General features: G+C 43.2%; 1 protein-coding gene across 1 annotated transcript in view; it reads left to right on the top strand.

Annotated features, from left to right (window-relative positions):
* The window catches only part of SKAP1 (src kinase associated phosphoprotein 1), a 274782-nt gene that overhangs the window by 214273 nt on the left and 36382 nt on the right, over positions 1–24127 (top strand). The window contains exons 5-9 of the mRNA XM_045813770.2: positions 12545–12622; positions 13502–13585; positions 16719–16843; positions 19214–19277; positions 21361–21552. Of these exons, the coding sequence (XP_045669726.1) occupies positions 12545–12622; positions 13502–13585; positions 16719–16843; positions 19214–19277; positions 21361–21552 (543 nt within the window). The remainder of the gene's footprint in view (positions 1–12544; positions 12623–13501; positions 13586–16718; positions 16844–19213; positions 19278–21360; positions 21553–24127) is intronic.

Genomic DNA, 24127 nt, shown 5'->3' with positions numbered 1-24127 from the left:
TACTATTACCACTGTTACCCCCGTAGCTATTTGGTCCAGGAAGCCTGAATTTCATGCCGCCCCTCCAAGTCTGTAACACACAGGCAATTCCACAGTTGGCTTTCCAAAAAGACACTTTCGTTCTTTTCTTCCTCGAAAACAAATGAATCTGTAACCAGTGTACCCTAGCCATCCAATATGTGCAGCCTCTTTTGTTCATGAACAACCTTAAGGTAATAGACTGGTATGCCCCTGTGACAGAGAAAAATGTTGGAAGGAAATGGGTTTCCATCTGAGGCTTCTAAGGTGTTAAACCAAACAATAACAAGGGAAAAATTATTCAGCTAAACACACCTGACGTGCATTGGCATCCAATATGCCACCCTCCTCACCAGGCATTATTACTTATCCACCTGCTTCGGAGAAGGGCTGCTCGGAAGAGCTACTCTGCTTTTAACAGACATACATTTTAGGGACTTTTAAATAAACTTATATAGCAACACCGAGCTGCATGTCTTCTAAACTTTGCTTTTTCATCCGTCTGTACCAAGCACCGTGAAGCAAAATGGATGTGCCTTCAGCTTTCTACAGTCCTGGAAAATGAACCAGTCCACTTAACAATAAATGGTGGTTGGTTCAAACACACATGACTGGTCTAGTGAGGAAGAAAAGAAAGTTGAGCTTAATGAAGTCCAGTGTCTGTGTCCCTGTGCATGGACAGGAAAGGACGAGTGTTTTATAACTGTTTATTGGAGTTAATGGTAATAAATTCCTCACTTGTGATGCATTAACTTTAATGTTTTCATTACTTGGTGATTTAGGTTTTCCCTTTTCACATTGTAAATCATGTTGTCCCAGTAGCAGAGCAGGTCGAGTGCCTGCCATAATGTTCATAATGCTCAGTGGGGAAAGGAATGTTCTCTCTCTCCCGCACAGTCTGACAAAAGACACTTTGCGTCATTCCGATTTGCTACTTTCTAAATAAGCAATAAAGACAGACAGACGGATGCATCTGACAGCAGCCTAGCCGAATGTGACAGAGTCTAGTTTAGATCCAGGGAAGGACAGGTCTCCATAGTAACTTTCCAAATGTATTTGGTGCTGAAGGTTCCTTTTTTCTTTTTTCTTTTTCTTTTTTTTTTTTCCCTCTCTGTTTGCTGAGTGTGAGCCCTCAGTTAATGAGCTGTGCAAATAGATATTGAGATTTAGTGTTTTTGTTTTGCAATTACAGACTTGGTGGTTTGGTTGGAAACTTTTGGGTCTAGAAACATCACCCTCATTTTCCCCTCTCTAATTTTATCCCTTACAAAGTTCGACTTACTTCAAACCTGCTTGAGTTTTATCAGATGAAACAGAAGACTCAAAAAACGTTATAAGCCTCAAATGTGTAACTTAAAAGAAAAGGGGGCAAATTTTGCCCTAAAGGTTCCTTAACGTAGTCGTCATTTTTCTGTCTGATCCCATACAGCTGCACAGAGACACCCAGGGAGCTAGCAGGGAGTGAGGTCTGGCTTGGGAGTGTTGCTTTGTCCGGTAGATGGTGGATGATACATACCAGGTCAAAGCCACAATGCTAAGATCATTGCATTCCCATCAAGTTCTTCCTGATGGGGTGTGAGAGTTCTCATTAGATCACCCACCCTGAAATACCCCCAGAGAATCACGATAATTAGTTCCTGAGTCTTCTTTTTTATTTTCTGCTTTGTTTGCTTTAAAAGTTTTCTCAATGCAGCGCTCTGATGATATCCGGGTGTCTTTAACTAGAGAGACACAGAGAAAGCGAAATTATTATCATTTGATTTCTCTTTGAAATCTTTTGGTTCGGAGAGTAACTGAAATAGAGACCCCAGGATGCTGGTACACTAATCCCCAGCTTTCACCATCAGCTGCATTAAGTGCCCAGACACACATAGGACATCTGGATACAGGATGCCGAACAGATGTGCCTGCGGAAGTTCAAAGAGAAAAATACCATTTTTTCAGGGAAACAGGAGAATAAGACTAGAGAAATGCTATCAGAAGAGGTCAAGTTCTCAGCCACTCAAGGTCTGTAGCTCAAAAATGGCTTTCCGCAGCTATTTCTGAAAAGTATTTGGTTATCCATTTGTTAAGTTGTTGGCGTTTTGGCTCAGTCCGTTGTCCATTTATGGCTTCCTCAGGATCCCATCCTTTGATGCTCTCCTGAAGACAGATCAGGTCTGAGGTGAAGACAGGTGGTGTCTCAACAAGGCTGTGAAATAAGCCCAGAATGTAATTCTCTCCAGTTGAAGTTCATGGCCTTTTTTCCTAATTTTCCCCCCAAACTCTCTTTGCCCCTCTTCCTATCATTCTTAGTCCTGTTATTCATCCTGGCTTCTGCACTGCCCACTTCCTCCTTGCTCTCTTGGCTAAAGCTTCTTTCTTCCCACCCTTTCTTTTTTTCTTTTTTCATATTACCAATCTTTTTTTAAAGATTTTATTTATTTATTTGACAGAGATAGAGACAGCCAGGGAGAGAGGGAACACAAGCAGGGAGAGTGGGAGAGGAAGAAGCAGGCTCATAGCGGAGGAGCCTGATGTGGGGCTCGATCCCATAACGCCGGGATCACGCCCTGAGCCGAAGGCAGACGCTTTAACCACTGTGCCACCCAGGCGCCCCTCATATTACCAATCTTAAGATTAAAACTGTGAATATACAGCAGAACAGAAATTACCATTTGTGGCTTCGGTGAAAATGATTTATCTAACAAATATTCACTCCCATATTGCCTTCTTAGCCCACAAATCCCATTAGACTAGAAGTGGTTTCAGTTCAGCTTAACAAACACTTACTGGGCACCTACTGTGTGTTCTAGGCCCCTGGGGATATGGGAAGAACCAATGAATAATGATTGTATTGCCCTCTATGAAAGGGACCAGCATTCCCACCAGCAGCGTTTCTTCAGGTTTCAAGAAATTAAATAATTAGCACCAAATTCCTTAGCCTTTACTGTGGTGTATTTTGGGGAAGGATCCTTCTTAATCCCACATCAGTTCAACAATTACTTAAAGTACACCCTCGCCCTGATGGGTCTCAGCTGTTGACATGTTCCAGTTGCTCCTCAGTCTAATTCTTATTCTCCTTACCTAGAAAGCTGTGGGGCACACAATGCCCATCCCACTAAGTGCACAGCTGTATTGGATTCTTCTTTGTTCCCCCATTTCGATCCAGGTACTATGATGTTTGTTCACTGAGTTTCTTACACAGTGTCATGTCTCTTCTCTGAATGCAAGATCTACTTTTACCCTCCTTCCCCTTTCTAGACCATCCTCCCTAATGTCTTCTACCTAGAGCCAAGGCTACATTCCTTTTCCCAGAAGTAGCCCCTTTTCGATTTCCTTGTTCATAGTAGCTTTACTTAGTAACTAAGGTCTAATGTAAACCTAAGCAAAGAGGCAAGATTGGAGAGTGTTGGAGAAAAGTTTCAGGGCCCCTGGGAGCCAAGACCGGGTTAAAATAATGCCCTCGAGAAAATGGTATTAGAGCACAAAAGAGGGAGTATATAATTCTATGTGGGGAAAATAGATCCAGAGAAGGTGTGACGTTTGAACGGAGTCTTAAAGGAGCATGCCCTACTTGGAAAATGGAAAGAGAGAAAGAGGAACGCCCAACCAGGAAAAACAGATGAGCAAAGTTCTGCAGTATGAAGTACATGGCATGCTCCAGAAGGCTATCTGTTACTGACTGTTCCTGGAGTATCAGGAGGTGTGGGGGATGGAAGGAAATGGAACGGGAAAGTAGGCGAGACCAAAATAAAGTTTCCGTACGCTAGAGAGTTTGAGTTTCATCTTCTAAGTAGTGAGGAACCATTAAAAGCTTTAAACTGGAATGTGACATGACCACATCTATGTTTCAGAAGAATGATTTCTGGCTACAGTATGGTAGACAGGTAGAAGGTAAACCAATAAAAAAGTGATTCCAAACCCAGGCAAGTCTCTTTTCTTTTGCTTTCCTTTTCTCTCTGTTCTTATTACGGTCCAGAGGAGTAGGAAATAAATAGATTTGGAAATGATATTTTATCATTCACTTTATAGAGATGCCTTCCAGTGACACATGTGTAATGGTGATCTGCCTCGGGACAAGGAGGGAATGCAGTGATCCTTCCAAGTTTGTAAAAAGACAATTTGGCATTTTACATCCTCCCCGCCTCCTTATTGGAGTCACGGGGCCACTTGAGCACTGCTGCCTCGATTTGTACCCGGATTCTAACTCTGCACAGTTGCTACTCACTGTGGTTTGGCTGCTAAAGAGACTTCGGGTAGTTTGGATCTTTGTGGTTCTATATTAAGGATGGATTCCTCAGATAAAAATAAAGCTGAGGGTGCTGGGTTACAGATACACATAATTAATAAAATCAGAAGACACAATAGAAAACCCTTTCTGGGGGCGCCTGGGTTGCTCAGTCATTAAGCGTCTGCCTTCAGCTCAGGGCGTGATCCCGGGGTCCTGGGATCGAGCCCCACATCAGGCTCCTCCGCTAGGAGCCTGCTTCTTCCTTTCCCACTCCCCCTGCTTGTGCTCCCTCTCTCACTGGCTATCTCTCTCTCTGTCAAATAAATAAATAAAATCTTTAAAAAAAAAAAAAGAAAAGAAAAGAAAAAGAAAACCCTTTCTGGGTTTAAACAGTTTGTGTGGAGATCACGTGAATTCTTGGTTTTTTTCCCCACGGTATCACATGTCCACCAACATTTATACGCTCAACCCACTGCCACGGAACACCCACAATTTTGAAGAAACACCGATTTTTTCAAGGACATAAAGTGTTGGGGGAATTCTTGATTGCCACAATTATAATAGTGCATCTGATGTGTTTCATAACATAGACTGTAGCATAAGTAAGATACACTATAAATTATTTTTCATTGACATATTCCCTTAAGAAAGCCTATCAGAATGCAGATGAATGATATGATTAGGAAAAACTTTGAATCCATTCTTATTCTAAAAGTAAATTATTCGAAATCTCTGCCCTTTAGATGAACACCTTCAACTGATCAAAAACACCCATGTGTCATGATGCCATGATTGAGAATCAGTGGATTATTATACTGAGTTAGTCATTCTTTAAAGTGAAATATTTACACCTAGAAGATTGTTGCTGATCATTATTACCATCTATTTAGATGCTAGAAATAGTGTGTTGAAGTTGGAAGGGTTTTTTTCTAATATTTTCACTTCTTACAAGTAAAATTCCACTGAAAGTGAAGATGTGGGAGAGGAGCAGCCCCTAAGACCACAGGCCTCTTAGACAATTAGTGTGGACCCTCTTTGTAAGAAGAAGACAGTTCTTCATCCTCCATGAATATTCATGGTTTCTGTATGTTACCTTGTAGCTTGGCATTATTGATGGAACATTTTGTGAAAAGAAACCAATTTTGGATATTTGGCTTAAAAATCTTCTTTCTCTTTTGACAAAGAGAGCATGAGCAAGGGTGGGAATTGGAGAGGGAGAGAATCCCAAGCAGACTCCATGCTCAGTGTAGAGCTGACACAGGGCTCGATCTCATGACCCCAAGATCACCACATGAGTCAGATGCTTAACTGACTAAGCCACTCAGGCACCCCAAAAATATTCTTCCTTTTTAAACCAAGTCCTCTTCCTTAAAGAGTAAACGAACCATGTTCAAGATTCCTGCACAGCCCTACACTGAAGCAGGGCTTCATTCTTCTAGATACCATTCTTGCGTCAGAAGACATCTTCCAAACCTTGGTGACCAAGCACCATTTGTGAGAGCTCTGGGTTGCTTCCTCCTGCATTTTCTTCACCTGCGTATCCTTTTCTCACATCCTCATATGTTCTTTCACTGTTCTGTGTCCTGTATATCTGTTGACTTCTTACACTTTACACAGACCTGCCTTGGAAAGCAATTCCACAGATTAGTCAGCCAGCACCTTAAAAAGTACATAAGAAATATAGTATCTTTAAATAATTTTTTGACATCAACGACTAGAATAACCACGCACTGCGTCTGTTTCTTCCCCCTACTTAAATGGGTCTCCTTTTGTGGGAACGTGAGATGGGAACACCCTGTCTTTCCAGCCACTTCTGAGTGTGTCTCCTCAACTCAGGCTCAGGCTCAGGATGGTGGAAAGTGCATGGGCTGCTCCAGCTGAACAGCCTCCAGCAAGTCCGCCAATCTCACCGAGCCTCAGTTTCCTGATCTTTAAAGTGGAGCTGGTAATAATACATACTTCATAGGGCTGCTGTGAAACTCAAATGAGATGTAAACATGTTTATAAAATGCAGATTAAGGGAATCCTGGGTGGCTCAGTCGGTTAAGCATCCAACTCTTTTTTTTTTTTTTAAGATTTTATTTATTTATTTGACAGAGAGACAGCCAGCAAGAGAGGGAACGCAAGCAGGGGGAGTGGGAGAGGAAGAAGCAGGCTCCCAGCAGAGGAGCCTGATGTGGGGCTCGATCCCAGAACTCCGGGATCACGCCCTGAGCCGAAGGCAGATGCTTAACAACTGAGCCACCCAGGCGCCCCACCCAGGCGTCAAACTCTTGATTTCAACTCAGGGCATGATCTCAGGTTCCTGAGCTCAAGCCCCATGTCAGGCTCTGCAGTCAGAGAGGAGTCTGCCCGTCTCTCTCTCCCTCTGCCCCTCCCCCTGCTTGCTCTCTCTCTCTCTCTCTCTCAAACCAATCAATAAATCTCTTTTAATGCAGATTAAAATGTATTAGTTCTTTTCATTTTTACTAAAACGTATTCGTGTTAATTATTTTATTCATCAGTTCTCTGCTTTTTTTCTTAGTACTCCTCATTGACCTAGAATCTCTCATGAATTTTCTTTATCCTCAGTATAAAACAGTTTCTTCCACAGATTTTTACACTGTCTGGCCTTTTACCTGGATTAACAGGTTTTTATTTTTTAAAGACTTTAAAAAGTTGGCGGGCCAAGAAGAGTCCCTCAAGATCTCTTGAATGTTGTCTCCTGTGTGGGATTGCCAACTGTAGATGTGTGATTTCTTCCCTTTCCCAACCTCCCCAGTCTAGCTCCAGCTGTCCTCATTTTGTTTTCTGGCTTCTTCCACCACAGCTTGTTGAAAAATTTGACCAAGTCCGTAGTGTTCACTCCCTTCCCTTCATCTGCTATCAGGTATATTCCTCCACGAAATTAACGCTGTCCAAGTGGTCTCTGTATCTCTGAAACTTTCAGATCCTAAGTCTATGACTATTCATGATTTAGAATTTTTCACCTGACATGTGTTATATGTGTTGGTGTTAATTCCTTAATAAGTGAAGCAAAAGGACAGAAAAGTGGAGGAACAAGTGTAAACTTGGGTGGGTATTGATTAGAACCACAGAAGTTAGAGAATTATAGAAGCCTGTCCCAAGAGACTAACAGAGGAAGAGTCATGGAAACCAACTTCCCTGTTAGCATCATGCTCAGAAGTTGAACACTGTCAGCTGGACACCTCAAACTGACTGTCGCTGACTGGTGCCTGAAAAATGAAGAAAAAGCAAAGAGCCACTCAGAAATGCAAGAAGCTGGGGCGCCTGGGTGGCACAGCGGTTAAGCGTCTGCCTCCGGCTCAGGACGTGATCCCGGCGTTGTGGGATCGAGCCCCACGTCAGGCTCCTCCGCTATGAGCCTGCTTCTTCCTCTCCCACTCCCCCTGCTTGTGTTCCCTCTCTCGCTGGCTGTCTCTATCTCTGTCAAATAAATAAATAAAATCTTTAAAAAAAAAAAAAAAGAAATGCAAGAAGCTAAGGAAAAACTGTAAGGAGCTTAGGAAAGAAGGCCACGGATACAAAGCCCACAGAAGCCAAATACAAAGGAGATTGAGGACCAGCGACCACCAGACAGGAGAATACTACCCTCCCCAACCCTCCCTGCAATACTCTCTTCCCTGTGTACGTTTGAGGCATTGTGAAGTATGTGTTTGTCACTTGTCTACAAATGCACATGTGCCAGCAACTTATGAGTGAACTGGAATTGCAGATGGTGCCTTCAAATATTCAATTTTCTCCACCCTCATCCCCCCAACACCCCAGGGCTCTTGTCACAGGTACTTCAATGGAGGGACTGGTAAACTTCACCCTGCCTGAAATTCACACTGGTACCAGTGTCTAGGCTGGAGTTTGGTCCCTTTTGCAAACAATTGAAAAGGACTTGAATTGAAAGGAAAGGGGAGGATGGGAGACAGCCACAGTTTAAGGAACAGGTTGGGGGGAGGGTGAACAAAAGATGTTTTTAAAAAAATCATTGCTTTTCATTTCAGGTTGGTTTAGCAAGAAACCAAGCCAGCTGCCTGTCGTGAACGTTCATGGGCACCTGGTTGGTTCTGCAGGGGAAGCAGCCTTTTTGCAGTGAAATTGTGTGTCCTCTTGTGCCGTTAGCCTTGTGCTGTGGTGTTGCCAAGGGATTTCTCCAATTCTCTTTTCTCAGTGGGCTAGAACGCAGCTGATTAAATAGGCCGTGACTCACATAAGCTCCCGTGTCTTTTTTATTGACTGCTTTATGGAAATGCATCACACTCTAAAGCGTCCCCATTGTCGTTGCAGTGCAGAGCTAACCGAGGAGTCATGTTTAGCGCTGAGAGATGGAATCCTACTCTGTCGTTTTTTACTGCAGAGCTGGGTGTGGGTGGGATACAAGGGCTTAAAGGCATCGGGATGAGGAGAGAAGGATGTCTGAGAATTTCTTTTATCTTCATCTGCCATGAAAGTTGGGTGGCCATCACTTCTAGGTAACACTTCTCTACTGATCTTATCTTTATGGCCCCACATCCTTCAGCTAAGTGAATCTTTTCTTTACATGGGCTATTCTGGGAGATTCAGTTAAGTGCTGTGGTAGAGAGAGATTATGACACGAATGTAATTCTGTTTTGTGCTGATACAATGTGATACACCCTTAGGTTTATCCAAGAAGGCCATTTATTCCCAATAAATCTAAATCATTTCTATTTTTTCATTAAGATGGTGATATCTTTTTTTCAAGAAATGGACAAAAAGCCTTGATTTTAAAAATTGTATCCTTGAATATAAATGTTTTTGCCTTAAAACAGCAACTCATGCAATTATTTGCGGCTTCTTCCTATTTTTATTATCATCCTGCAAAGCATTTACATACTTTCTATTAGGCATTAAGTGGCTCTGCAGATCCGTTCACTTGCCAGGAGGTGTGGATTCAGGCATACAAGACTCCGCCTGCCTCATCACCCCAGGACCATGGCTAACGTTGTGCATCCTCAAGATCACTGGTTCTTGATCAGTAGGACACTGAGCTGACACCGAAAGAGGAGACAGCTTGATGGCCGTGATGGCTTCCCATCTTGGTTGTCTGGATTTATCTGATAGATCATGGAGCTAATGAAATTGAGCTCGGTGAAAACGTACACTGAGAACAATTCTGTTATTGTACTCACCACACAGTGCCTTGTACACAGAAGACAATCACTAGAATTGAGATTGATCTGATTCTATTTCCTAACTTCTCTCCATAGCCATTTCAAACTTTACCTATCATCCCGTTTTGTCCACTTCCCATAGGGGAAACCAGGCAAGAGAACTCATCAGTACCGATTCCTTCTACTAAGAAAGCAACATAACACATCTCGCTAAAACCGCAGCACCTTAAAATACCACATTTTTAGCTCTGGTACCCTTCAGAATCTGTTGGTGAATGACCAAGAGAGTAAATTCAGCAACTCATTCCCTGCCCAGTTTTAGCAAACTAAGTGTGACTCTTCGGGAGAGGAGGTGGTGATGATGCTGACCCTCGTCTCCTAGAATCAGTGACTCAGAGTTCAAACATCTCTGCAGCATTGTGTCTTTGTTTTCTTGGTGGTGGCTTTCTTGGGTTTCGGTTGGTGGGGAGAGAAAAGCCTCATGCTGATAATGTACTGAAAGTAAATGAAATTAAATAAGCGATGCAGTGCTCATCACTACTTCCTTCCCCCCTGGGTAATTCAATTCAAGCTCTCTCTCTGATGGCAACTCGCAGGGACTGTCTCTGTCACCCCGCTGGGGCCTGGAGTCTTAACATCTAAATAAAAGTTTCACTCAAGCATTTTTTATGCTCCTGCCAGCAGGATCAGTGAGCTGGTGTGGGCACATTAATGTAATATTCATACTCACAGACTCTCCCTGCACACGAGGCAATGTCTTCCCATTTTCATAATTATAGATGTTCCATAAAATGGCATTTAGATTTGCATTAAAAAAGGTTTGAATTCTAATAGAACGTTTAACATGTCTTTTATGATTCAGACTCTCGGCATCTTTAACAAGAAGCTATGTCTCTAAGTTTAACAAGACCTTAAAAAAGGAAAAGGAAAAGAAAAAAAAAAAAACTGGAAGATGAGATGGATCCTCCAAGCTTAGGAGATCCTGTTTTTCTCATCCCCTCTGTCTTTCATTGAATTTTTAGGGCTCTAGGAGCAATTTTTGGCAGTGCTGCAGAGAAGATGGGGTCTCCTGCAAAAGGGCCTTCCTTCTGAGCCATGCCAGGTCCTCGACCCGGCCACTCCAGCCTCAGTGGTTCAGTTTCTGTTTTCTTGGAGAGCATTTTCAGAGAAGTATTAGAATTTTCAGAGGGGTAGGAGAAATGAAAGGATCCTAGACAAATGAACTTCCCTTTGCTGCTCCTCATCTCACGTGTGCACCCTGAGACCCATCTGGGAGGATTTATAGTGGCCAACACACAAATGAACATAGTCCATGAACAAGAAAGTTGACAGTAAGGACAAATAGAAAGAATCAGGCACTTTGGGGCGCCTGGGTGGCACAGCGGTTAAGCGTCTGCCTTCGGCTCAGGGCGTGATCCCGGCGTTGTGGGATCGAGCCCCACATCAGGCTCCTCTGCTATGAGCCTGCTTCTTCCTCTCCCACTCTCCCTGCTTGTGTTCCCTTTCTCGCTGACTGTCTCTATCTCTGTCGAATACATAAATAAAATCTTTAAAAAAAAAAAAAAAAGAATCAGGCACTTTGACACACTAAAAAAGAAAAACTCTTCGGATCTCTATGTTTAAAACTAAGTTCGCAACCACTTAGACGCAAAAGGGAAAATCTTAGTTGCATTTTAAACTGTTTAAAAATGTTATTTTTAAACAAGAAATAGTTTAAACAAGAAGTGCCAGCTCATGGCCACCCCTGAATTAAGTCTCAGTTATTGTAAATTTCAAAAAAATTGTGCAATTGAAAAAAAACAATTATTGCCCCCAAAAGTCTCAAGATACTGTATCGTATGGGGTTGTGCCTTAATTTGATTTGCATTTTGTGTTGATTTCTAAATCTATTAAGGGAAACCAAAGAAGCTTTGGTTTTGGAGACTAAAAAGAATAAACATTAGGATTCTGCTAAGCCACTCCCTTTATTTCTCCTAATTAAGAAATATGGACTTGGGGGCACCTGGCTGGCTCTGTTGGAAGAGCACGCAACTCTTGATCTCGGGGTCATGAGTTCGAGCCCCATGTTGGGTATAGAGATTCCAAAAAATAATAATAAGCTTTAAAAAAAGAAATATGGACTTGTATTTTTTATAAATTTTTTTGAGATTTTATTTATTTGTCAGAAGGGGAGAGAGCACAAGCAGGTGGAACGGCAGGCAGAGGAAGAAACAGGCTCCCTGCTGAGCAAGGAGCCCATATGGGACCCTGGGATCATGACCTGACCCCGAAGGCAAACGCTTAACCAACTGAGCTACCCAGGCGTCCCTGGACTTGTATGTTTTTAGTGTTTTGTTGTTGCTGTTCTTGTTTCACTTTATTTTTTGAGGAGTCAGCTCCTTCTCTTTTGCCCTTTACCACCCCCCCTTCTGTAAAGTACGTGTAAACCCCAGTAGCAAAAGGTGGATGAGCATCTTTACTTCTCAATAAATTTATATCTAACGAGGCTAATTGCAAGTCAAGGACGTTAGCAGCCTACATTCAAAGTCCGATGCCAGTTCCAGAGTCTTCTCTTGGTAAAGGCTTCAACCATTCTTAGACTCTTCCCCATAACTTGGACAAAACCAGGGTATGGTACTTACTGCCAGTTCATCTTGCATAGTCCTTCTTTGTGCAAACTTAATAAAATTTATGTTCACGAGGTGGCTTTCTGTTTTGTTGTTGTTTCTTTTCTTTTTCTTTTTCTTTTTTTTTTTTTTTTTTTTTTTTGCAAGTGAGTGTGTGTTTATTGCTGTCACGGAGGTGGCTGCATTTATGGTGAACTCTGCCACTCACTAAGCCTCTCTCTGCTGGTAGCTATTCATTTGACTTTTGATTATCTTGATGTGGATTATCCAATTTGGAGCTTATATCCACAGCAAATTCTTAATTCTCTGGAGTCCTTTTCTTGCCAATCAGTACATAGTTAGGCTACTTCCCCTTGCACTAACTAATGTACGTTTCGATCATTATAAGTGATTTTAGCATTATAGTTAGGAAGAAAGAAAATTTACTTTTTCCCCCCAATCGTATAAAAATTGTTTTATTTTGTGCTGTGTTTAAGCAACTGTCCTTCTGCACCCCCTTCATGAATGTGGATTATCTAAAGGAGCCTAAATAAATGGAAATTCTGTCAGGTTTCAACAAAGCACTCTGCTGTTGTTCCTTTTAGGAGTGGAAGACATCATAAGAGGAGCTCAAGACCTTGATAACGTCATCAAGCAAGGATACTTGGAGAAGAAAAGCAAAGGTACTGACCAGACCCACAGGACTCAGAACATTCCAAGAAGGGAAGGGAAATGAGGAAAAAAGAGGGCTAACATGGCAGGTGATTTTTCTATGCCCAATTCTGTGCTCAGGAGGGGGAAGGCCAAAAGGAAGGCAGGAGAGGAAAAGAAGTCTGGTGTTTGTGTATAGGCCGAAGAGAGATGCCCCCAAATCTTCAGGCAATTGTGAGTTTCATCAGGATAGGAACCAGTTCTGCTTTGCTCACCTGGTACACAACAGGTGCTTAGTAAACACCTGTTGAATGAATGAGTGATGAGATTCTTGTTCCCATCTCTCGGTGTGCTCCCACAGAGTAAAACTATGTTGCCAAGAGTTTCATTTTACATCCTGTGTGAAGCAGCCCAGTTTCACATTTCAGAGAAGCCCAACTCTCGACCTGTCCCTCACTGGATTAAAATAGATACTGCTACCCTAACCAAGCCCAGGGTCCCAGGTTTAACACTCAAAAGGCAAATGGCCTTAGTACAACGAAAGCCTTTCTCGTGCCCGTGGCCTGGAGCATCAGCTTGGTTTGCTAAAAGGCACCACATGGAAGTATCATAGAGAATTTGAAAAGTGCCGGATGAGATCAGAACCTGAAAGCTGTAAAGGAAGATAGATAGCAGGACAGCCGTGAGGGGTCAGAACAGGCAAACCCTGTTTAGAATTTGGACCTTTAACTGAGCGAGCCCTCTGGACTCTGACTCAATGTGGGATAGCCTGCGGGAGTGAAAGGGAGGGCTTTACAGTCCATTAACCGAGGAAATAAAACAATAACACACTGGACTGTGTGTTGGACTTTACAGACTCGTCCGTGGTTGTAGTTACCTGAATTTATGTCCCTTACTGCTGTTCTGTCTAGATCATAGTTTCTTTGGATCAGAGTGGCAGAAGCGGTGGTGTGTTGTCAGCAGAGGCTTCTTCTACTACTATGCTAATGAGAAAAGTAAGTGTTCTCCATTTGCACAGCAGCGTCTCACTCCTGGATGCAAGTACTTCGTAAATTCTCAAGCACTTAGATCTCAAGATAGCAGTCTTTAACTAACACCCATAAAGGGACATGCTTGGGAAAGAAAGAGGCTTGGGTAAGTAATACCAAAAACTCAGATGCCAATTTAGAAATTATTTCCCCTTTAAACACTAGGGTCGTGTGGTCAGCATATCAAAAGGTTATCTTTGGGGGCGCCTGGGTGGCTCAGTCATTAAGCGTCTGCCTTCGGCTCAGGGCGTGATCCTGACGTTCTGGGATCGAGCCCCACATCAGGGTCCTCCACTGGGAGCCTGCTTCTTCCTCTCCCACTCCCCCTGCTTGTGTTCCCTCTCTTGCTGGCTGTCTCTATCTCTGTCAAATAAATAAATAAAATCTTAAAAAAAAAAAAAAAAGGGTTATCTTTGGGGCGCTTGGGTGGCTCAGTCAGTTAAGCGGCTGACTCTTGGCTTAGGCTCAGGTCATGGGATCAAGCCCCAGGTCGGGGGGGGGGGGGCGGTGGGGGGGGAGGTGGTCTGCATTCAGCAGGGAGTCTGCTTAAAAGTTCTCTCCCTCTGCCCCTCCCCCACTCACATGCACGCATGCTCTCTCTCTCTCAAATAAATATATCTTTAAAAAATAAAATAAAATGTTAAAAAAGGTTATCTTTTATTATGACTAATAACATAATACTATCAAGGTTGAACACTTTGGCATTCTTTTTTTTTTTTTTTTAAAGAACCTCAAACTCTTTATAGACGTTAAAAATACAGTTAAAATATTGGGGGGAAATCTGAGAAGGATTTGAACAGCTTACCAACAGCCCAGAAATAAAACCCTTGGGTCCCAACTCTCTAAGAATATGCTCTCAACTTTATCCTACTGAATACTGGGACGTAGTCCAGTGGATATGCCTAGAGTCATGGAGTGTTGAGACCCAAATGGTGGCTGTGCCCAAGAGACACCCTCCAGCCAGATGGCAACAGCAGTGAAGTGTTGACTCAGGCCAGAGGCAGCTTCCTAATGAGCCACCACTGAGTCAATCAAGCACAACCCTCACATGCTATCCCTAGAAGACCTCCCATCCATGCTTAACACAGTCGCTAAGTTCGTGAGAAGGAACAGGATATAAGCACAAATTGGAGGGAGCTACAGCTAAATACAAGTTAACAATTATCATCGCTAGTGAACACAAACTTCCAAAGAGGGGTACCCTCCTGCAGACTCTAATTAGCCCCAGGAATAATTCTATGAAGAGAGAAATAAAGAAAAGCAACGCATCAGTTCGGGGGGGGGGTGGCTTCCCTTGGGCTCTGCCACCTTGGCACAGAGGCCAGTGATTTTGAGTAAACCCTTCTTTTTCCTTCCAGTCATTCCCTATTTCTCCCCTCTTCCTGCCTTCCCAGGATTATGCATCTCCCAATGCTTAGATATCTAGTTCCAGGGAATAATCAGATTTCTACCCAATTGCCTTTGGATGTCCCATACCTCTGGTATTAAGGTAGCGGAAAGAATTGCAGCTTTGCTAAATGACGTGGCATCCTTAAGATTTGCCCTTGGGCTTCATGGCAGTTGGCTCACCCTGCCGTTCTGCCTACCACAGGTATCACTGACTTCATCTTGGGTTCACCCTCTTATATTCCTCAGAGACTTTCCCATCTCGGGGGTGAAGCGTGAAGCCCTACTTGGCAATCATAGGCGCAAAGCCCAAAACCATCGCCAGCTTCCGTCCGACCCGCAGACCCCTCTCCAGCCCGGCAAACACAAGTTCCTCCCTGAATTCTAGGTGTATGAGCCAGCCAGGTGCTATTTTCTTATTTTAAACCTTCAAACTCATATAACATTTATATCATTGTAAAAATGTTCCTCGTTTCCCTTGCATTTAAATAAGTGGTTGGCATATCTGAATATAAAGCCAGGCATCACGCGCATTCATTCAGAATCCACTCTACTCAAGGTGAGAGAGTGGGAGAGGGAGAGACTTGGAGACTTTTATGGACCATTTTGCCGTCAGGGTGAAATAAAACCTGGTGACCAAAGAAACAACAAAACATTTTAGTGGCCAGTTAGAACAAGGAGAGATACTTTAACAAAAAAGATTCTGGTGTCAGAAAGCACTGTTGCATGGCTCCCTTCTCGCCAGTTACTTCTTATTGTGCCCAAGACATTTTTCTTAGCAAGTATAGAGTGTTTGTGTATTTCTTTTAGCTCAACCAGGTAAGGATAGAGTCTTTTTCTTTTCCTAATATTGTCATCACACTGCCACCCTATCATCATCATCCTCAAAAAACACGTATTAAGCAATGCATTGCACAGAGCAGGACACAAATCATCACCCATACACTGTGGTTCCTCTCCTCTGTATGCTGTGCCTAAACCACACCAGGAGGACACAAAATTATTGGGAACCAGCCCCTCTTTTCCCCTTCCTAATAGTTTATTTTTTTAAAAAAGGGAGTGACAGGCAGAGTGGTCTCTCCTTTCCTTCCCTTAGTCCTGTTCCTCCTTCTTCATCGCCCAATGATAATTCACAGTACCCTGCTACTTCCCAGTTTGAACTCTGGGAAGGGGGATAAAATACCGAGTTTAATTATTCTCCCTCTAGCACCAATTCCCACCTGACCAGCAGGAGGGGGAGAGCAGTCTAGCCCAAATGCTACATAGGACAGAGGAAGAGATCCCGGGAACTCATCACGCCCCCTGCGCTGCTGTCCCTCCCCTCAAATGTGAGCTCTGCCGGCCCTGATAATAATATGCTACCATTCTCTAATAGCCTTCACGAGCCTCACGTTCACCGCCATACTCTCCCTGCTGTAATAATTCCTTCCTTCTGTTATTATAGATCTCTTAACATTCTAATAAATTCTCTGTCTCTGTTGTACTCTTTTGGCAAAATAACCTTTCATGTTGCATTTCCCTAGCTTGGCAGTGATCTCTGCCTCACTGTCACAGTAGCCTCTTCTTAAGCTTCCTTCATAACCTTTCCTTGACTGTTGGGGTTCCTCGGGGATGTAACAGCTGTTTCCATGCTTTTATTTTACATTCCAGAGAAGGTGCCTTCCCTTGGCGGTTGCATCTCTCTAGGGATACAGGGAGCTTTCCTGTCTTGCAGGCAAGCAGCCCAAAGGGACCTTTCTCATTAAGGGCTACAGTGTACGGATGGCCCCCTACCTGCGAAAAGATTCCAAGAAAGAATCCTGCTTTGAACTGACCTCCCAGGATAGGCGCAGCTATGAGGTAGGACGAGCCGAGGAGATGATGATCTTCGTTTGTGCTGTGGTTTCGTTTCATGCTGCATGTGAGCTGGGGGTGCTGTGCTGGGTTCAGTCCTTTCTCTGTCACCTGCTCATTTCTGACCAGGACCTTCTTTCTTGACATGTCTCCACCTTTGCTACGTGATGCCCTCCTTCCTCCTCTCTACCGTCACTCTCATCCTAGATACTGCCTTTGGTTGGCTTCCGCCCCTCACCCCCCCCCCCTCCGCCTTCCCGGTCTCACTCCAAGAGTAAGAGTCTTGTCTATTAGAGCACACAATCCAGTTCCTTACTCGTCATCTCTGATTTCACACCTTCAATTCCCATTCTCTTTATTTTTTTTTAACTATCTTTACTTCCTTCCATGAAACCCAGAAAAAGAAAAATCTGACTGTAGAATGAAAAATAAGTTATTTTCCCATATTCGTCTTGCTATCCAAAATAATCTTCCTGTGTGTAGAAACATTGGTGACAACAATTAGTAGTAACAATGACACCTGGAGGGACTAGAGTACCTGGGTTAGGGTGGGAAAGCCTTATTCTTCACTGTGTTCATTTTTATATATTTTAACATAATACAGTAGGTAATATAATAAGTAAGGCATTAATTAACTAAAGCAATTTTACAAAAATTCCGACTATGGGAATGTCATGATTTTCTCTGAAAGTATATTTTTACGTGTGTGTGTGTAAATACATACACATATATATGTATATATATGTACACACACAAATATTGTTTCCTGCTTGTTGGCCGTTTTTATCTTATCACAGTTTTACTAAAACAATTTGGAAAAATTTTAGCTAACTTATGAAAAAGAGAAAAGACCTGATAAGGTTAATATTAACCACTTGAGCAACCCTTCGACTCTTCAAATGCTTCCCTGTACTCATCCTTTTATGTTTCTACGGTACCTTAAACCTCGTTTTGATAAAACGACGTAGGTCTTCAATACGGAATTTCAAAAAAAAGGTTTTTTTTTTATTTAAACTAAACTTTTCTAGAGAGTCCTTCATAGCTATATATATATATATAGATAGATATAACAGATGTATGCACTGGGCATGTATCTAAGTTACTTTTATTATTCAATATTGATGGTGCCTTCTCAAGATAAAAATTTGTATGACAAGTCTAAATCAATTTCCTTAGACATTTCTTATGGAAATGAATTTTTAAGAAATCAAGAATGACAATGTCTATTAATAAGTATTAAGCAGGAATCTAAGTTTCTTATAAGGCACATACCTTTATCTTACCGTAATGGCCAGATAATAAAAATGTTTTTCAAGAACAGTCATTTCAAGTTGATTCATTTAAAATAAAAAGTCACTAAGTCTTGATGCTTGACTGGCTGGTTTTGTGAATCAGAATGTGGAGTTTGTTTACTTCTTTTCTTTGGCCCATTGAATCCAAGTCATTATCATGGTCCGTGGATTCTTCCTCTATGATATCCTTTGGATCTTCCCCTTCTTACTTATTCCCACAGCCATCACAATAGTTGTCCCAACCACTTCCCCCAGAGGGCCACTGAAGTAGCCTTCTGGTTGGTCTTCTGTCTCCAATTTCTCCCTTTTCTAATCTCTCCTACCCACAACTCTTGCAAGAATCTCCCACACCTTTTGCTAGAATTTACAGTGGTTTCCTACTGCCTACATTTTAAGTCTGAACTCCTGGTACTCAGAGCCCCTTCACCAACTCCTCCCTGACCCGCAACACTCCCGCCTCACCTGTTACTGTTCTCCCATCAAGTTGATCTGCCTACCTTCCCCCACGCACAGCGATCTCATTCCTAATATTCTGCACATGGTTCTCGCCACCAGGCAGTTTCCACCAACTCTTTTAAAATCCAACCAAAACAGTATTACCTGCACCAGCTTCCCTGTCTTTATTCCAGGCAACAGGAAGTGCTCCTGTGTTCTCTCAGCATCCGACTATTCTCAGATCGCCTACTTTGTAGGTTCCCATTTCAAGTGTGTATCTTGTCTCCATAACTGATACATTGTTCTTTAAAGTCAGGAGTTTGGGTTTGCTTTCTTTTTTCCCCCGTAAGCTTTTCTCAAAAAAATGCCTGATGAATGCATGGATAATTGAACATGAAGGTCTGGACTCAATTAGTAGTCAACATTGGGTATACAGAATTATACAGAATTATGAAGGGAAGTATCACCTTGAGTAAGATTTTGATCTTTTGATCTTTTTTCTAAATATTAAGTAGACAGAGAATCCTAGCTTTCAACCTGACTCTGCAGCTTGATTCACAAGGCTCTTCTCTTTGAACCTCCCTATAGGATTCATGGAAATTTTATGAATTCATAAAGGTGATAAATTAATTCACTAATTTTTCTCTAGTTTACAGCTTCTAATCCAGCCGAAGCCAGAGACTGGGTGGATCAAATAAGTTTCTTGTTAAAGGGTAAGTATCATTATTACAGAAACAATACTTACGTGGATTTGCAGTTGAAGTTATATTACATTAATATAATCCACAGGCTTCAATCTGTATTTTCTTTTCTGTGCATTCTCCCTTCTACTGTCCCTTATATTATAGCAACAAATAGTACCATGTATGAATCCAAAGGTAAAGAAGCCATCAACCTAGAGATGACCTCTGTAGTATTTGCAATCACTAGAGAAGGAGCTTCTGAAAACCAGCTCTGCTCAGTCAGGTGTCTCCCAACCCCTTATATTCTGGAAAGGAAATTCATGATATCAAATGTGAAGTCACATAGATGCAATTTAGGCCCCAAATCTTCTTGTTTGAAACTTAGCAGGAAGGAGAAACCTATACTTATCAAGGGGGCCTTCATCAACATGGACATTAAAAGCAAACTGTTCTTTCCCAAACCGCAATAAAATGTCCCTTGCTTTGGGATGGGAAGAGTCCTGCTTGAAGATGTTAAATGACCGCTCTTAGAGTACCCTCTGCTGGCCAGCTTGCAGGCAGAGCAGTGACAGTGGCCCAGGAAGGCTTATCTGGGAGTGGCCTGGCAGGTAAAAACAGCCAACCTGAGTCTGTCACTTGGCAGCAGATAACCCATGATAGAGCATCGTGGCAGGACCCTGCCGCCGCGGAGAGGCAGAAACGCCCACGTTGCACATGGCCCAAGACCTAGGGAGAAGCACGCCAGCCGAAAAACACCAAGCCTTTTCATCTCCTTTTTTTTATTCTGCTATAAGATTTTATTGTGGATAAAAAGAAGGAAGCACCGGAGCTTTAATTACAAGAATTGCCTATTTTACTCAGTTTATGCCTTTGCTATCACAAAAACAAACTATTGCATCTACCAAGAGCGTCACGTATAATAGACTGGAACTAGGCAGACATGAACATTGATGGCAAGACTACAGGGTACACTCTTATCTAGGTGCCTTGGATTTATGCGTGTAATATACCCCTAAGTGTGTAAACCTCAATAAAACTCAAAGCAGCTTTATTGAGCTGTACCCTGTGGTACTTTCAGAATCCCACATTGAAGAAATTATTCATTCCATTTTATTTTAAAACGAACAAAATAATAACATATGGTTTAAGCCACAAATGTGTCTTTGATCCCTTCCTCATATGAGGTGGCACCAGAATTCCAATGAAAATGGTTGCAAAATCTTTATTAAATGCCTAATCAAGCCAAACAGTTTTATTGTGTTTTGAAATGAACGTCGGATGTCTCTCCATCCATTCCTTCCCCAGAGTACCCTGACTGCACTCACCCATCCTGCAGAGGCCCCTCAGAAGGGTTTCAGAGAGCCTTCTGTACTAACATCAGAGAGCGAACCTTCCCAGTTCCCCATTAAAATAAAAACCAATCTCCCAGTGCTTGTAACAACGGCTCAACATCCTCTCTGCAATGACCCACTTTGAGGTCAGCCAGACTGCAGAATTGCACAAGGGCATGGGAACCATGCGGCTCAGCCATTCCATTTGGTCTCGCACGACTGTTATATTTTTCTGTATCTCACTTTCTCTTCTTCTTCCACTCTTGCCCATTTTTCTCTTTATGCACAAACTTGTCTGACATTCTGCAGTGAGATCACAGGGGAGACGAGCTTCTGACAGTTCGGCTATCCTCCGGGAGCCACCATTGCTCCCAGGGCTCTGTGCACCCTGGGGAGCCACAGGCCATCACTCGCCCTTTCTCTACTTGGAGAACAGTGCACGGCGCGCTGGCATTTCCTCTTCTGGCCTTATTCTCATCCCTTAGCCTCATGTGCTCATTCGCACACTCCTACTTTTCAGAGCTGCTTCATCCTGATCAAGTTTTATTGCAAGGAAGGATTTATGTTGATGGTTTAAACCTGACACAGTGCTAGTCTGGCCTTTTCTGTAGATTTCCTGGCACCAAGGCCCACATTAGAAATAACAGCACTTAACCTAGCGTTTCATTTTCTTTTGACATATTTTATTCTCATCCCCCCTCCTCCTTCTCCCTCTTTCCTTCCCTGCCTTATTCTTTCCTTTTTCTCCCCATCTTGATTCATTCTCATCTCTGCCCTGGCAGATCTGAGCTCCTTAACCATTCCGTGTGAAGAGGAGGAGGAAGAAGAGGAAGAGGAAGAGACGTATGATGATATTGATGGTTTCGATGCCCCAAATTCCGGTTCCCAAGGCAGACCTGTCATCTTGCCTGGGAGTATGGGGCTAAAAGAGCCCACAAAGGAGACAGAAGAAGATATTTATGAAGTCTTACCAGGTGAGAAATGTTATCTTCTGGTTATCTTCTACTAGTTTCAGAAATTCTTGACCTGGTGGAAGAATATAAGTTTGAAACCTGCAGAAGAAGCCAAATCTCTGAAGAAAAGAACGTAGGGAAGCTTCAGTGGAGTTTCCATGACTCCCAGTCCAGAAGCTCTCCCTTGCTTTGGGAGCAAGATGAACTGATCAAGGCGTGTCTTTCACCTTGGCCGTGTGAAGTAACTCTATTATTACATATGTCGAGTCAAGACGACTCATGTTGGCCTTCATGGGTTTACTCTGGATCTTGAGGTGGGTCATCAAAACTCTCTAGTTTCAACTTCTTCTCTGTGTAAATGTGAGAGTGATATAAAATCTCCTCCAAATGAGGAAGGTTATCAAAAGTCTAAAGGAATACAAGGAAGTGCTGACAGACCTTGTCAGTAACCGAAGAAGACCCTGAGAGCGTACAACGCATCAGCACCCAACTCAGGTACCACAAATCGAATCGCCCCTCTTACACATAAACCTGTTTCCTCTGCCCACCATTACAGGAGGCCCACGTACATATTTCTTCTCTTCCAAAGGCATGATAACTGGCGTCTCAGAAAATGTATAGTCATCACTGCTTCCGCGTAGCCCCTTCTTGTGGGAATAACAGCAGCTGTCGAACGGCACAGAGCACAGTGGGGGTCAGACTGTGGAAAACCGGAGCCTGAGCCTTTTAATTGTGAGGTAGTTAGACCACAGGAACGCTGAATCTTCAAGTCCGTTCAGAAAGATCGCTCCTGTGGAAATTTGCCAGGAGTTCAGTGCTCTGCTGAGAAATTCGAGTTAAGCCGAAATTTATAGCAATTTAAACCTCTACCCCAGATGAACTCAGAAACTAAGGTGACTCTAACACTGGGGACCCTAAAAACAGGACTGGTTGCCAAAAAGCTGGGTCAGTAAGCAACTTGCATTTCAAGACTTCCTAAGAAGAGGATCCAATCCTGTCAATGCTGTATGAGGCTCTTCCCTTGGGGGTGGGGGTAGGAGCCACATCATTGCTTCCTGAGTCAAGGAGCCGGGCTGTGGCCCCATGTCTCCTTCTTGCTGAGGACTTCACCCACCTCCCCACCCACCAGGGAGAGTCTGCTTCTTCTCCTAGCACTCCCAGCTTCTGCCAGTCCCGACTTCCCCAGCCTTTTTGTTGTGTTTTATTATGCAAATGATATCTTGGTTGAGGTCGAGCCATTTCTTGTGTCTGAAGTTAAAAAAAAATGATAATTTCCTCAGCAAGTCATCGTCGTTAATGAAGTTTTACAAAAACAGATACAACCAAAGGAAAATAAAATTTCACAGGTGATAAATTTTTCCAATTTCCCTGGCAGAATTCGATAGGATTGTTAAATTAAGAGTGAAGGTGTCTGTTAGAAAGCAACGAGCAGTGATGGGTAATTTTATAGAGTGGAAAATTGAATCAAATTGCTACATTAAAACACAGCTCCTCTGAGAATCTTCCCTTTCACAGTCTGCTCCATTGCAACAGCAGGGTGCAGAAATGGATCTAATTCACAACACTCCCTAAAAGGAGATGTACTCCCCAACTTGGCCAGAATCTTCTTAGGGAGCTCACATTCCACTCACTCCCATCCAGGCTGGGGGAAATATCCGGGTGACACTCCACTTTGGATTACAGCTGTGGAAGAGTGCTCTGGGAAAGCCTCACTGAATGACTCAGGCTTCTGGGGAGCAAAGAAGGGCCTTTTCATGCACCAGCTTTAGTTCTCAGAGGAACCAGAGAGGAGGGGGCTGATGCTCAGAGGCGCAGAGCAAAGGACAGGAAAGAGAAGGAGCCTCGGGAAATAAGATGAGTTTGAGACCATCACCTTACCCCAGATGATGGGTCAATGAATGTATGATTGTCTTCTTAACGACCATCCTTCCCTTGCTTCCTCAAATCCTACCCTTGGCCATCCCAGCACTGCCGAGGGTCCCAGGGCATGCCTCCAGTTGAGATGCTGGAGTGGACTCTGGGGGCATGGACACTGGTCTGCTTTCCCAAGGAAAGCCACTTCTGTGCTCACAACTGTCCCCTGAAAGTGAGGAAGCCCACACTGTAGGAGATCCAGGGTCTCTTTCTTCAGGTTAGGGAAACTGCAGCTAACTTGCTTATATGTTTCCAAAGGACAGCACTGTTCCCAGCCAACAGGTTCTTCAGCATTGTCCATCCCAGTTTTTAGAGACAGCATTGGAGGTGGGCTATATTGGCATTTAATGATGATAAGAATATTTCAGCCCCGAGTCTCCATCCCCCAGCTTCCCACCCAGGGCACTCAGCTTGTTGCTTCTGGAATTTTCTGTTCACTATACACATGCCACAGTATAAGCCCTGAAGGAATTAAAAGGGAATGTGAGGGCAGCTGACATTGCCCACCCTCTGCTGCCATCTCACAAGATCTAGAGAGCGGCAGCATGTGAGAGGCAGCGAGGTATTGCAGGTAAAAGTGCTGGCTCTGAGTCAGAATGGACCTGCTCGGCCACCTGTTAGCTGTGAGACCTTGAGCAAGTGATTTGCTGTCTGTGTGTGTGATTTTCCCACCTGTGCAATG

Source organism: Ursus americanus, chromosome 23 (assembly GCF_024610735.1).
Source record: "Ursus americanus isolate L20-20 chromosome 23, mUrsAme1.1.p, whole genome shotgun sequence".
NCBI lineage: Eukaryota > Metazoa > Chordata > Mammalia > Carnivora > Ursidae > Ursus > Ursus americanus.
This window is presented reverse-complemented; position numbering and strand designations above follow the sequence as displayed.